Source organism: Mollisia scopiformis (assembly GCF_001500285.1).
Source record: "Mollisia scopiformis unplaced genomic scaffold LY89scaffold_1, whole genome shotgun sequence".
In the NCBI taxonomy this organism is placed as follows: Eukaryota; Fungi; Ascomycota; class Leotiomycetes; order Helotiales; family Mollisiaceae; genus Mollisia; species Mollisia scopiformis.
Window position 1 is genome coordinate 396,390 of NW_017263581.1, and position 13,410 is coordinate 409,799.

At 49.0% G+C, this 13,410-nt stretch overlaps 5 protein-coding genes across 5 annotated transcripts; 1 reads left to right on the plus strand and 4 right to left on the minus strand.

Annotated features, from left to right (window-relative positions):
• Positions 1-171: 171 nt before the first annotated feature.
• Positions 172-1,874, minus strand: LY89DRAFT_3533 (uncharacterized protein). The gene has a single exon (XM_018206947.1). The coding sequence runs from the start codon at positions 1,569-1,571 to the stop codon at positions 387-389; it is 1,185 nt and encodes a 394-aa protein (XP_018078172.1). The 5' UTR covers positions 1,572-1,874; the 3' UTR covers positions 172-386.
• Positions 1,875-2,980: 1,106 nt separating this feature from the next.
• On the minus strand, positions 2,981-4,881 carry LY89DRAFT_692739 (uncharacterized protein; the record flags this gene model as incomplete). Its single annotated transcript, XM_018216590.1, has 4 exons — positions 2,981-3,735; positions 3,795-4,129; positions 4,206-4,525; positions 4,579-4,881. 4 exons carry the CDS (start codon positions 4,879-4,881, stop codon positions 2,981-2,983), a joined length of 1,713 nt encoding a protein of 570 aa, XP_018078173.1.
• Positions 4,882-7,161: 2,280 nt separating this feature from the next.
• LY89DRAFT_573056 (putative flavin-containing amine oxidase) lies at positions 7,162-9,070 on the plus strand (the record flags this gene model as incomplete). The annotated part of the gene is made up of 2 exons (XM_018208672.1): positions 7,162-8,254; positions 8,307-9,070. 2 exons carry the CDS (start codon positions 7,162-7,164, stop codon positions 9,068-9,070), a joined length of 1,857 nt encoding a protein of 618 aa, XP_018078174.1.
• A 119-nt stretch (positions 9,071-9,189) lies between these two features.
• Positions 9,190-10,656, minus strand: LY89DRAFT_776059 (uncharacterized protein). Its single transcript, XM_018222005.1, has 2 exons — positions 10,433-10,656; positions 9,190-10,355 (listed from the first exon to the last, which is right to left on the minus strand). Exons 1-2 carry the CDS (start codon positions 10,525-10,527, stop codon positions 9,302-9,304), a joined length of 1,149 nt encoding a protein of 382 aa, XP_018078175.1. The 5' UTR covers positions 10,528-10,656; the 3' UTR covers positions 9,190-9,301.
• Positions 10,657-11,013: 357 nt separating this feature from the next.
• Positions 11,014-13,131, minus strand: LY89DRAFT_633530 (putative monocarboxylate transporter). The gene is made up of 2 exons (XM_018211347.1): positions 12,655-13,131; positions 11,014-12,603 (listed from the first exon to the last, which is right to left on the minus strand). Exons 1-2 carry the CDS (start codon positions 12,833-12,835, stop codon positions 11,384-11,386), a joined length of 1,401 nt encoding a protein of 466 aa, XP_018078176.1. The 5' UTR covers positions 12,836-13,131; the 3' UTR covers positions 11,014-11,383.
• Positions 13,132-13,410: the final 279 nt, after the last annotated feature.

Consider the following 13,410-nt stretch of genomic DNA (forward strand, 5'->3'; position numbering starts at 1 on the left):
CATCTGACGAGAATCTGGTTATGGAGAATATGCAAATGTCTAGTGACCCCGCCATACTTTCGTTTGGGGTGAGCAGCAACGCCAAGCCGACTCGCTGAAGGCATTAGAGTGAAAAGAAACCAATATATGTTCTGGGTCAAGGTATGATCCCGGCAAAAAGGCAGTTGCAGTCGTCCAATAAGTGAAGACAAGATGTCGATCTTGAATTTCCCAATTCGGCTAAAGGAGCCAGCATTCGCGACTGGTCCAAACTCAGAACACGTTGGATTGACGTTTGATGTAAACGAACCAGCGTAGCTGGTTCCTTGGTCTTGAAATAAAGTCCGTGAAAGATCAAGTTTTGACATCCTGTTCAAACTAGCATTCCATCAAAATAAAATGGTTCATTACCACGTAATTGTCTTCGTCCTCCTTACTTTCGTTTCATCGTCGGCCGAGACCCTCTGCAAACACACCAACTTAGCCCGTTTCTGCGCCAGTTCAGCTCCACTCCATTTCACACCACCAAGCCTCGCCCAACCCAGCACCTTCCCGTCTTCAAGAAACTCCTCTTCAATTTCCATCGCCCATTGCAGCACTTTCCCCGCAAAGACACTGTCCCAGATACCTTCCCTCCTAGGATTCGACAACAAGAAATTGATGGCCTCTCTTCGAATCAACGGCTCGCGACACTTCAGGCCCACAACCCAAAGAGGAACAATGATTCTCGTATCGAAGCAGAAATTCGAGGGTCGTGTTGAATTCCGCGGTGGCATCTCTTTCATTACCGCTTTTGCCAGGAAAACGACACGTTTATACACAGGATTATACTGATCATGTATCGACTCATCACTCGAAAGATGCGTCGAGAGGCCAATATACCCAATCGCCATAGACAGCTGAATGAACAAGGCATAATGCTTCTGGGGACCATCAGCGACCTGCTGAAGCACGGGCTCGAAAGCTTTATTGAAGCGCCACACATCGGCTTGGATCTCCTCTTGTTCTTTCATCGCCCACCGCCATCGCGCGGAATCTTCGCGCACGTCGGGTCCGAGGTAGGCTGAGTGTGTGGTGATTAGGTAGACGCCGCGACGGATGATGCCGTTGTAGTATTTCCCCGCTTCGAAGATGTCGGAGAAGGTGGCGGGCATCGAGCGTGTGAATCTCGGTCCTTCTGTTCCGAGTACTGCGTGTAGTTCTGGGGAGTGTCCGTCTGCGAAGAAAGAATGTTGGACTGCTAAGCGACAGAATATTTGGATCAGATCGTCTTCGACGATGTAGGGTGCGGGAGATAGTCGTGTGAACTTGTCTTCGTCGTCTCTGTAGTTCTCTTTCCATTCTTGGATGAGTCGGATACCGGCGTGGACTTGGTTGACTGCGAGGTCCATGTTTCCAGTCCAAGATTCGAAGGCTAGGATGAGTAGGCAGCTTAGGAGCATAGTCCTCAAGTCGAGCTTCTTCTCGGCGGCGTCAGATGCCATGTGCTTCACAGCTTTAGCGTACTGTCTGAGAGCATTCTGATGATGCTCATTAGCCGCCGCATCTCTTTCGACAGGCGTCAAGGACATTTTGTCGAAACATTGGACCATTTCCGCGGTCTTGTCCAAGGCACCGAGAGCAATAATAGCATGACGGATTGCGGGGTTAAAGTGACAAGATTCTAGTAGTCGTTGGCGTGTACAACCAGAATCGAAGGTGGGAAAGATGTCGTAGCCCGTGCGAGCACAGAAGAGATCGAAGTACTGGTACTCCTCAATGTTGACAAATGGCGAGTTTGCAAAAGTGCTCAGGGAAGGGACTTTCACAACTGGCTGAGATGGTGAGACTTGTCGCTTCTGAGGCGATTTTCGCTTAGTGATAGGGAGGTAGCCATCACAACCGACTGCGGCGAATTAGTATGGGACTTTCAAACTCACTGGGGAGCCGAGGAGTCCATGGGGCATGGGCGACCGAGCTTCTTGACAAATAGTCTTTGAAGGCTCGTCAGACAGGAATTGCGGCTCTGGACATACCTCCAAATTTTATGCATCGCATGCAAAGCGGCTTTCCTTCGTCACATTTTACTCTTCGAATTCTAGGCAGAAAGTTTCAGCTAACTTGGTCACAGAGCTTGCGAAAATTCCTTACCTGCAAGTACCACATCCTGTCCTAACCTTTGGTGCACTCCTCCGCGGCTTCGTCTTTATCTTTGCTGCTGGACCCATACTTGCGATGATGAGACTCAACGAGCAAAGCACAATACGGGGAGAGCATTTAAGGTTGGGGCAAGCTGAAACGAGGTCGGCGTCGCCGTTTGCGCTAAGCCTTGTGGCTGATCAGACTGCAGTAGCTTGGTCTTGGTTCCAATGACCAATGGACGGTGATGCCAAGTACACAGCATGGTCGTGGAAATACGTAAGCAAAACTTGGAATATCTTCGTCGGTATTGTTTCCTACAATAATTGTATCTTGTTGAGTGGAACGAGGTAAGCATATCAAAGTTCGAGCTTGAGTCACAGGTAGCATCGTTGTTTCGATTGCAACGCTGCCTAAAACTCATCTCGGCTCTGGGAACTGCAGAGGCTACTAGCCTCGATCCTCGCCCGCATATCCCGCCCACAGCGCTCATCGCGAGCAAAGCGCAAATATCTGATTTGCAAGCCGTGATGAAGAATCAAAGAACATTAGGAGAGTATGGAAGATAATAAACCTTCAAAGGCCAACTACCACAGTTAAACCCCCCCCCCTGAGATAATAGTTCAAAATGCTCGCCCTCGCGACGTCCAACAAAAACTCATTTTCCTCGGCACCAAGGAATGGTCTGGAAAAAAAGGAAAGGAATTGACTTCGAAGAAAGGGACGAGAGTTTCTCTTTCAGAAGAGGCTCGAACTAGCTACTAAGACTAGTTACAGATGCTGTGTCGAGAACTGGCAGACATTAACAGCTAGCTGCAACTTCTAGGCGAACACTACAAGCTCTTGATTGGTTATTGCAGTTCAAGTCCAAGCTGAAGCTCAGTCATGCAGATCTTCCTACTGCTTTGAGCAAGACTTTTTGGATCTCACCCGCATCCAACTCTTGTACTCCTTGAGGCGAGCTTCTCCAAGCCACAAACCCATCAGGTCTAACCAAAACAATATCACGCTCCCAGATAGCTTTGCAGTGTGCTTCGTTTGGAAGATGAACCTTTGTGATAGGGATATTCAGATGGCCTGCGACGGCAACGAATCCTTCTGAAGCTTTACCGGGCTCGGTAAAGTCAACAATGGTGAAACCAGGTCCGTAGAGATCGAAAATACTTGTCTTGCCATCAGACAGGAAGACGTGAGGTGCTCGCGCCCCAGGCCAAGTACTAGGGATGTACTCTGTAACTGAAGTCGGGGGCTCAGGAACTGATGTGTCGGTGATGACAATCGGAGAATTGTTATACCGGTAGCCCATGACAGTTCCTGTTTGTTCGTGTATCCAGCGTCCAGGCATAAGAGCATCTCGTACCTGCTCTCGACAGCTCTGGCCGTGCTCGGTGGCCGCGTTGAGGTTCTCGAATCCGACTTCAGTTGCTTTCCCCAGCCATGGAAGGACAACTTCCATAGTTGATTTCTCGACCATGGCAGTGTTTAATTCGGCAATCGCCCGTCGTTCTAGGTTGTAGGACTTTAACAGGCCTTCTCCTCCCCACCCACGCAAAACTGCGTCCAGCTTCCACGTGAGGTCATATGCATCCTGGATCCCTGAATTTAGACCATGACCGCCCGCGGGTGTAAGTTGGTGAGCTGTTATATGACAGTCAGTTAGATTCTATGTGATAGAGGGTAGAGAGAGGGTTCCATACCAGCGTCACCAGCCAAGAAGACCCGGCCCTTCTCAGACCGAAATGAATCCGCAGTTGACAAGTCTGCTTGCCATTTTCCTTGCACAATGACTTTGTCGACTTTGATGTCAAAAGGTCCTCCGATGCCACCAAGTGATTCGTTGACAAAGTCCACGGCATTCTCAATCTTGAAATCAACTCCAGGAGGGATCATGCGATGCACGGTATAGGTCTCGATTTCATCTTGGTTGACAACGACGGCTCCATTCAGGATCACCATGTGCCAGAAGTCACCTTGACTTTGCATTTTATCCAGATCTTTTGATTTGAAGTGTACATACGCAAGGCCAAGGGGCCTGTAGGCGAAGAAGTCAGCGAGGTTGGAACAATGTACGAGCAATAGAAGATCCGCGCCAGTGGCTGAATACTCACAGTGAGCGCCTTGGTGACTTTATACCAACATTCAGTCGAACTTGACTACCCGCTCCGTCGCTGCCGATCACAAATTTGCTCCGGATAGCAATTGATTTTCCTGATGGATCAAGAATAGTCGACAAAACGCTATCGTCGCTCTCGGTGAGTGATTGGAAGGAATATCCCCAGTATGCATGGACCAGCGGCTCTTTTTCGACAAGAGACTTGAGTATTTCTTCATAGACAACCTGCGACTGTCGCATGTGTGGCTCCAATGGATGAGAACCATCATTCGATTGCGCCCAACTTTTGCGCAACTCGGCTGGCGGCGGTCGATCCTATTGAGATGTAAGTGAGTAAATACTTAGCAGATAGCGATGATTCCGCGTACAATTCTTGCAATAGGTTCTGGGAAGTTCTTTTCCCCAAGGCCAGTTGTGAAAATCTCAGCAAACTTGTAGGTTTCTGGAACGGCGCGGGGCTTGAGATGATCAATAAGTCCAATATGGCGGTATATCTCCATCGAGCGATGAGAGGAGTACTCCATTTTCGGATGGATGGTTGTGTGCGTGCTCTTCTCTATCACCACGCAGGACTGACCCAGCTGTGCCAGCCGAAAAGCGGTAAACATACCAACTGGACCACCCCCCACGACCAGTATATCGGTCTCTGTAGGTACGTTGGAGGACGACATTATTGCGTATATGTCAGAATGACCAATGAAGAATCGTGGTGACTTATTGCTACTTCGTGGTCGTGAATGTTATATATCTCGTGCGAAGTCGTCCACACAAATTTGGTACCAAATATTGTTGGCTGATGTGAGGCGTAGTAAGGTTAGATAACCATTTTGCAATCAGTGAAGGCTGCAAGGCACAATGTAGGCCTGCATCTTTGACGATGAGAAATCAACCTTCTTTAGTACCGCAGCCGCCAGCTCCCTAGTACCCACGAACGGCCCCCAAGGCCGTTAAACGATCCCAATGCGTTAAACGAACTCAGCCGCAGAGACTAAAAGTTCACGCCTCAATTCTTTACTGCATCTTGTTCAATATTGGTCAGGATATACGGTTCATGGATCGATCCGCAGCGTGCGAGACGCAGGTAGGTCAGAGCCCTGCATAGATACCTGGAACAGATATCTGGCATCGGTTGACTGATAATTTGATTGCGTTTCATTGGTGTGAAGGGCGTCTCGCGAGACTGAGTTCCATTGAAGCTGACGGTTGGAATGTAACGCTGCAGCCAGTGGCTCGAGATGCCAGGTTGCAGATGGACGAGTCAATTTTGACTCCATTGTTTAGCAAGCTTGAGTAGAAGAGCTCATGATTCATGATGAATCCTTCGAGTGCCAATCTTGGTGTCTGGCCTGGGGTATCAATCGTGCTTACGAGTTACACCGAAAAAGGGATGGATCGAGACTAACTGCAACGCCGAAAGCAACCCGGAGATCTTATTGACCAATGATGACAACGGTGAGATCTTGGAACCAATGATAGCAGGTGCCAATCTAGAGCCTTTCCAGATGTGGCATCGTATAATTCGACCAATGACAGCGAGTCGTTAAACGAGCCCACCCCGTATACTTCAACCAATGAAGCCAACCAGTCACTTCGGATCTTTCTATCGCTTGATACGAGTGAACGCTACCATTGCCTCCTCCTTTTGGCATGCATATATTCGCATTGCGTTAATACATGGCATGTTCTAGTCATAAGGATCATAAGCATAAGTGCTCGAGTTTCCCAACATGTCGAACAATTGGAGGGTATGTTGAACAGTAGTCATTAGTTCAAGAAAGAAAGAGTGAGAGTTGTTGAATTATGGCTGATCGTTCTGTAGAACGGTTTGGATAAAGTGACGACTTGAGCGAATGTGTTTGCATTCTTGACGACGGACGCAAATGTTTTTTGCTGAACCTTATATCTCTGCCGTATTGAAGCTAGTACTGTTAATCGGCCTCCTTAATCTTCCATTGACTGAGCTGATTGTCTCAACAAGCTGGCACATCTGAAAACGTACCTAGTGCTATTTCTACCTGTTGATTCCCGCGAGCGCTCCCCTAAGTTCCCCTGCAGCTAGATCGTAAGGTATTTAGGTTGATGACCTGAAGGTGTTCTTTGTTAAGTGAACGAAGTGAGCACCACTGACAGTAAGAACACTGTTCACGACCAGATTGTCCATGGATCAGGAGTAAAACCAAATTGAGGTGTACAAGCTGAGACCCCGCTACCCCGCATATCAGATCCGCAGTCTTGCAATAGTCGCTTTCAAGAAGCATTCAAAAGAGAGGATACCAATCCAACGACCAGAATCTCTGAGGTGATTTAGAGTGAAATATGTTTTTTGTCTTCAGAGCTGGCTCTACTTTGCCTCGGACTTAGCTGAACGTACATTCATGTGCTGACTTCTTGAAGTTGATCTCTTGAGCTAACTTCTTAGAGTAGACTTCTCGGAGCCAGCACCGGCATCTTGGCCTGCATCTCCGAAGCAAATTGACAGAAGCTGTTTGTTCCGGGAACAAATAGCGCACGCCGGCCGGTTTTCATTCACATTTTGTCACCGGATCCTGCAACAACGGCAGCCGGTCCGGGTCCGAGGCGCAATTTCGAGGTCGACAAGTTGTCATACCGGGCTCAAGATCATATCAATCAAGGTAATATCGCTCGCAAGCTGCCTGTTTTGAGCATCGTACCCATCGTACACTGATTGATGCGGGAGAAAGAAAAATTAAAAGTTGGGTACGAAGTAAACGAGTGCTTCACGTTATCTTACAGTAGCGTCCTTGGGCTCTTTAGCGAGCGCTTCAGGGGCTTGGAGGGGTAAGCGGGCACCGGTTTTACCTAGTTTAAAATCTTCCCTCAACATCTTCATACAACCTCTCCCTCTGTTCAGTTATCTCCAACGTCTCTCAATATTCCCATTTATTCTTAGTCGCAGCTTTATTTCAACTGCCGAAGAGATAAGCCTCACCATGACACCCCAAAACTCCCATATAATTCTCTTCAACCCACCCACAATCCGCGCACCTCGACCGTCGTATTCCCAAGTAGCAAGCACCATCATCTCACCTGGCTCTCATCTAATTACTACATCCGGCCAAGTGGGCACTACCGTCACGGGCGAAACGCCAACCTCATTCGCTGCACAAGCTAAACTCGTTTTCCAGAACCTGCATGTCTGTCTTCACACCGCAGGAGCTCGCATCCAAGATATCGTCAAACTCACTTATTACATTATCGATGCTGGAAATCACCATGCTGAGTTCAGCCCTGCGTTGATGGAATTCTTGACAGATGAGAAAGGAAATGTGCATAGACCACCTGCAACGATGGTCGAGGTGAAGGCTTTGGCGAGGAAGGACTGGCTGCTTGAGGTCGAGGCTGTCGCTGTTGTTTCTCCTCCTCCTTCGCTGTCTACTCTTACTCTCTCATCTCCCCCAGAAATCCGTCTCGTAGATGTTGTTGTCGTAGGAGCTGGACTCAGTGGACTACAAGCAGCTCTCGATATCCAGAAAGCGGGGCTAAGTTGTGCCATCCTTGAAGCTCGTGATCGAGTTGGTGGCAAGACACTTTCCAGACCTCTTGCGAGCGGGAAGGGAGTCGTGGATATTGGAGCAGCATGGTTGAACAACAAAACTCAACCCAGAATCCATGAACTTGCCATGAAGTATGGATTCGAGACCGTTGTCCAGAGGACGGATGGAGATCAAGTGATTGAGCTGAAGCCAGGAGAATCGCATAGATATGGATCTGGTGCGATACCTCCAGCCTCGAAAAGAGCTCTTGAAGACATGCGTCGTATTCAAGTCACGCTTGAGGAAGAAGCGGCGAAAATCGATGTCCACCACTTGCCTCGCTCAGATTTCGATAATGAGACTGTTGCTCAATTTCTTCGACGCAATGAAGTAGACAAGGTTGCGTACGAAGTGATTGAAACTACGATCAAGGGTCTTTTGGGAGTCGATGCCACAGAGCTGAGTCTGTACTATTATCTTGATTATATCAAGAGTGGGGGTAGTTTGGCAGACTTACGATCCGACAAAAGTAATGGCGCGCAGTATATGCGTCTCCGCCAAGGTCAGTATTGCCCCTTCAATCTTCTCGAGAAAGTTCTAAGTAGTGAAAACAGGCATGCAATCAATCTCCAAAGCCATGGCCACGGACCTCGAGCTAGGATCTCTCTTCCTCTCCTCTCCCGTCACGGCCATCACCAAGACCTCTTCTACAGCAAACACCATTACCACCTCTTCCGGACTCCAATTCAACGCCAAAAAGATAATAATCTCCATCCCAACTCCATTATACCGGACAATAACCTTCTCTCCCCCACTCTCCGCCTCAAAAGCTACCCTCGCAGACTCAACAACCCTAGGCTACTACGCAAAAACCATCCTAATCTACTCCTCCCCCTGGTGGCGCGCTTCAGAGATAAACCTAAACGGCTCCTTCACCTCTCTCACCGGCCACGTCTCATTCACCCGCGACACCTCCGTGCCCTCGGACTCCCAATACTCCCTCACCTGCTTCATAGTCGGCGGCACAGGCCGTTCCTGGTCGATCCTCTCTCCCATCAAAAGACGTCAAGCAGTGCTTGATCAGATCGCTGGTATGGTCGAAGAAGAACATCGACGGAAGGTTTATGATACGGAAGAGATTATTGAGCAGGAGTGGATTAAAGAGCAGTGGAGTCAGGGGGCGCCGTGTCCAGTTATGGAGCCGGGGCTGCTGAATCGGTATGCGGATGTGTTGAGGAGGAGGTGTGGGGATGTGCATTTTGTGGGGACGGAGACGGCGTTTGAGTGGAAGGGGTATATGGAGGGGGCGGTGAGGGCGGGGGAGAGGGGGGCGATGGAGGTTATTGAGGCGTTGAAGGGGGAGTGAGGCGTTGTAGTGATGATAGCTCTATTGTATCGACTACCATGAACGACTACGAGTGGGACTTTGGTGAAGTATGAAGGATCAAATCGTCTCAAGGTTCAAGTACTCTTTTAAGAATATCTCCAGTCAGTAAACTCAAGAGCCTACGGTAGATCTAGCCGTTCGAATATCACAGCCGCTCACAGAATCTTACATCTTCAACCTCATTTATCAGTTCTACCTCGCCAACGGATTCTACGGCAACCTACACGTCCTACCCTCTCTCGCAGCAGCAAATTTCACCTCTCCATTCTGCGTCCTATAATACGCAACAGCCACCTTCCCCGGCCCCCACATATCATCAAAACCCGCCCACTCATTCGTAGCCTGAAACTCGCCCGTCGTCTCAATCTCCTTCAACTTCTCCACCGTCCCCTTCTCCAACGCATTGCCCCTCCCCCAAACAACGCCCATGACTCTACTATTCGGCGCCTGGATGAACGACATGCGATCCTTGCTCAACGGTTCGTGGGGCAGGAGCGAGAATTTGCCGCGCCCGGAGGACGTGGAGACTAGTTCCCAAGGTCGAGGCCCGTAGGAGTAGACGATGGAGAATTGCTTGGGAGCTCCGGGCCAAGGGTCGCCGAGATGGTCACCCAGATCGTCGGTGTTGAAGTCGATTGATTGGCTGGGCGTTACCATTCTGCGGATGAGGTGCGTGACGTCTTGATCGGACCAGGCTGCGCAGTGGATGTGTAGCTTTGGGTTATTGCCGGTGTGCCAGGAAGGACTCGCATACATTTGTGCTGCTGGTTGTTGTCCGCTTGCACTGAATCCCGGTATATGAGAAGCTAGGCTGCCGAAGAGTCCTCCGCCTGCAGCGGCAGCAGCTGGGATTGTGAAGTCGGGTTTGTTTCCTCCTCCGCTGAGCTTGGAGAGCCATGATGAAGGGCCATTGCTATCTGGTTGATTGTTCGATGAATTGTCGCCGTTGTTCCAGAAGCTGAAGTGTGGTTTTTGGATCTTGCCTTCCTCTTCTTCGTGCTTGAAGATGGCACGGGCAACGAGACCACCAGCAACGCCAAGTAAGCCTCCTGCTGCTATCTTGCCTAATCCTCTTTCTCCATCGGGGCCAACCTCGCCAGTTGGCTCAGGAACAGTGCCTATCTGCTGTGATTGGGGAGTATCGGATTGTTGTTGCTGGTACGGTGGATACTGCTGAGGTGGAGGTGGTGAGCCATAAGGGGTTTGAACTTGCTCAACTGGAAAGTTCCACTGCGATGCATTGGTAGTGAGGTTTAAGTAGTACCTGCGATTATGAATGTCAGCGATACTTTCAGATAAAACCTTGCCATAGATTGTCCCAGTAATCCATAAAAAGCATACCAAGTATTATGTTCTGGACTCCACTCTGCTCTCCACCCCGCAGGAACCTGGGGCGGGGCAAGATTCGGAGGAAATGGAGGAGGTGCAATTGCCATCTTGCGTGTAAATACAAACAGAGATCAAAATAAGCTTTCTAACTTCCTCAACTAGAGGCACATTTGGGGGATTAAATATCGCCATCTTAGCTTCTTCGGGAGATGTAAGGATCAGAAGAGTTGCTTTTGAAATCTCACAGCTGAACAGACAGTTCTTGCTAAGGGCTAGTGAATTGATGCAGAGCATGGATTTACCAAATCCACATGCAGCAAGCCATCGGAGCTAAGCTTTCGAGGCGCCTTCAAGGATGACGATACACCCAATTATATTTGTTTGGATTTCAGCCCTTTGGAGTTGTCGTGTGAAGATATTCGCAGCCAACAATGTGGCACCGAATAGCACAGCCTAGTAGATTTCGCGAAAGACGAGTATGCGAATCATGTTGAGCGAAACATAGAGTTGCTATTCTTGGGCAAAGTGAGATGATTCAGAGGATTGGGTTGCAGAAGCCTATCTCATATCTGTCTAGGAATGAGACAAACACTACCGCAGGCTGTTGAAGCGCCACAATTCAGGACCATGTATTTTTGAGACAATGCAGTCGCGCTCAATGATTAGAAGCGCCAAATATCGTGACGAACATAATACACGAACACTCGCAATGGTCGTTAGGAATAGAAAACTGTTGAGAAAGTGTGCATCAGAAACCCAATGGCCTCCCTTGTGGCAAAAAGGGGCTCAAAGTTTCTACTGGAGACGCCGGTAGCCCCTTTAAGATCGTTCCTCCGAACAGATCACCTTCCATCCTCGATATCAAGCCATATCTCAAGTGATCGACAGTAAAAAACCGCTACACGACGACCAGAAGCTAGTCAGACCACGAGACTGAACCAAAACTGGTATACCAGACCGCTCTCATAGCAAGTGCAGCAATCTTTTCCATTGCTGAGGCTTCCATTTCCACAACACTCCCCAGCCGCCAAACACCGTCGACAAACCAGTGAAGACAATGAGGGGTCCATACGTGGTTCCATACGCAAAGTTCCCAGAGTTGATACTTCCAGCTTTGAGCAATGGCACACTAGCAAGTCCACCGCTGACATACCCGATTCCTCTCGCACCATTCAGCAGGCCGTACATGAGTCCAGGATCGATAGGCTCGTTGCTATCCGCAGCTTCTCGTTCCAGCTCATTGATGACACCGCCCCAGGTAGCGCTGTAGCCTCCGGCGAAGAAGCCAAATGTGATCGAGAAGAGGATGAGAAGCGCCATGCTTCCTTCTGAAGTCAGACCCCAAAACAGGAATGTGGATAATGCTGTGCTGATGGCTGAGATGGCCGTCACGGTAGTTGCAGATAGAGAGAAGCGCTTCTTATCGCTCAAATATCCGAAAAACGAGGATGATAAGATTCCGGGAAGATTGAAAAGGGTGAGGAGAAGGGTTGCAGATGTCTGAGATAGCAAAGCGACTTCATGGGCGTAAGTATTGAGGTACGTTTGTGGTATTCCATACCCCGCACTTTGAAGAACGATGGCGACGCTGTAGATATAGAAAGTTTTGTGCTGAAGGAACTTCCACGGAATCTTCGTTGTATGACGAGCGCTCGAAGATAGGCTTGATGGATGAGTTGGTATCAAGAAGATGGCGGGGATGGCCAATATAGCCGCCATGCCTGTCCAGATTCGCAATGCGTTGCGAAAACCGTATCGGTCGAGAAGGCCACGGAACAGGAACGGACAAGTTGATCCTACGATGTTTTTGGTGGATAGAACAAGTCCGTATGCCACTGCTCGGTTTCTGGTAGTGAACCATTCGCCAAGGGAAAGTGTTGTTGGGCTGTAGATCAGAGCACATCCCAGAGCTGCCATCACTCCTTGCGTGACGACCAAGTGCCAGACTTCGGTGCTAAAGGAGGATAGGATGAAGCTGACAGCCATGAGAACAGCTCCGCACAACGCTGCAGTCTGTCTTCTTCGAGCCCATCGCTTGGTGAAGAGACCGAACAGGAATGGCATGGAGAGGTACATCACTCCATTCTGTGTCGTCCCAACGATACCAGTAGCTGACCGGCTCCCTTTCAGTGTCCAATTATCGGAATAGTATTCCTGAAAGACACCATAGCTCATCGCGAAACCTACCATTGTGAGAAATCGCATTCAGGATATATGGATTGAACCATGCTTACCCCAGATGGGCAGCTGTAGAATTGCTGATCCAACGAGAACAGAGGCCCTCGTCCTATGAGATTCTCCTTGCACCCATCGTGAACTGGCTTCCTCGAGGGTAGAAGCATTTTGAGGAGAGATATCGTCAAGCTCATGATGGTCAATGCGTGTTGGCGCTGAGTCGTTCCTAGTTTGAGACATTTTGAAGTTGCCCGATTTTGAATTGGGGTTTAAACATTATAACTAGAAGATGGGATTTGTTCTGTTTATATCAGATCCACTGGCACTTGCTCCGTTGATCGGACGTCATTTTCTGACTCAATTGACGGTGTGAAGATCCCTGCCGTCCTTGGCATACCTTGAAATCGTCGAGCGTGGCGGGCGAGCAACGATTTTTCGAAGGAATTGCTGTGAAGGCTTGAGACAGGAGTTGAAGAGTTGAGCAAGTTGAGATTTTCTCGCATTAATTTAATTCGCAGAGGGGAGAACAATAAATGTTGTGCAACGATGATTGTAGAGATGTGAAGTTATCCACTTGGTGGCAAATTACCCCATGCTCACCGAAAAGGCTAGTCTTTGATTAGTAATCACTCAACTTTCAACCGGTGAACATCATCTTCCAACCACCAACAGCATCGTTTCAATAAGGAGTTAGTGTATACCCAGACAATTCAACCAATGGGTAGGTCTGGGGAGCAGAAAGACGGGCCGCCTTGCAACGTCTTTTCTGGACCGCGAGAAAGCTTGCAAAGGTAGCGCTACATGAGACAATATTG

Bases quoted from the DNA above. Each gene is read 5' to 3' on its own strand.
- LY89DRAFT_3533 (XM_018206947.1), bottom strand. From the start codon at position 1,571: ATGGTCCAATGTTTCGACAAAATGTCCTTGACGCCTGTCGAAAGAGAT.
- LY89DRAFT_776059 (XM_018222005.1), bottom strand. From the start codon at position 10,527: ATGGCAATTGCACCTCCTCCATTTCCTCCGAATCTTGCCCCGCCCCAG. The intron at 10,356-10,432 runs GTATGCTTTTTA...TCATAATCGCAG, and splicing joins AGTCCAGAACATAATACTTG to GTACTACTTAAACCTCACTA.
- LY89DRAFT_633530 (XM_018211347.1), bottom strand. From the start codon at position 12,835: ATGTCTCAAACTAGGAACGACTCAGCGCCAACACGCATTGACCATCAT. The intron at 12,604-12,654 runs GTAAGCATGGTT...TCACAATGGTAG, and splicing joins TCTACAGCTGCCCATCTGGG to GTTTCGCGATGAGCTATGGT.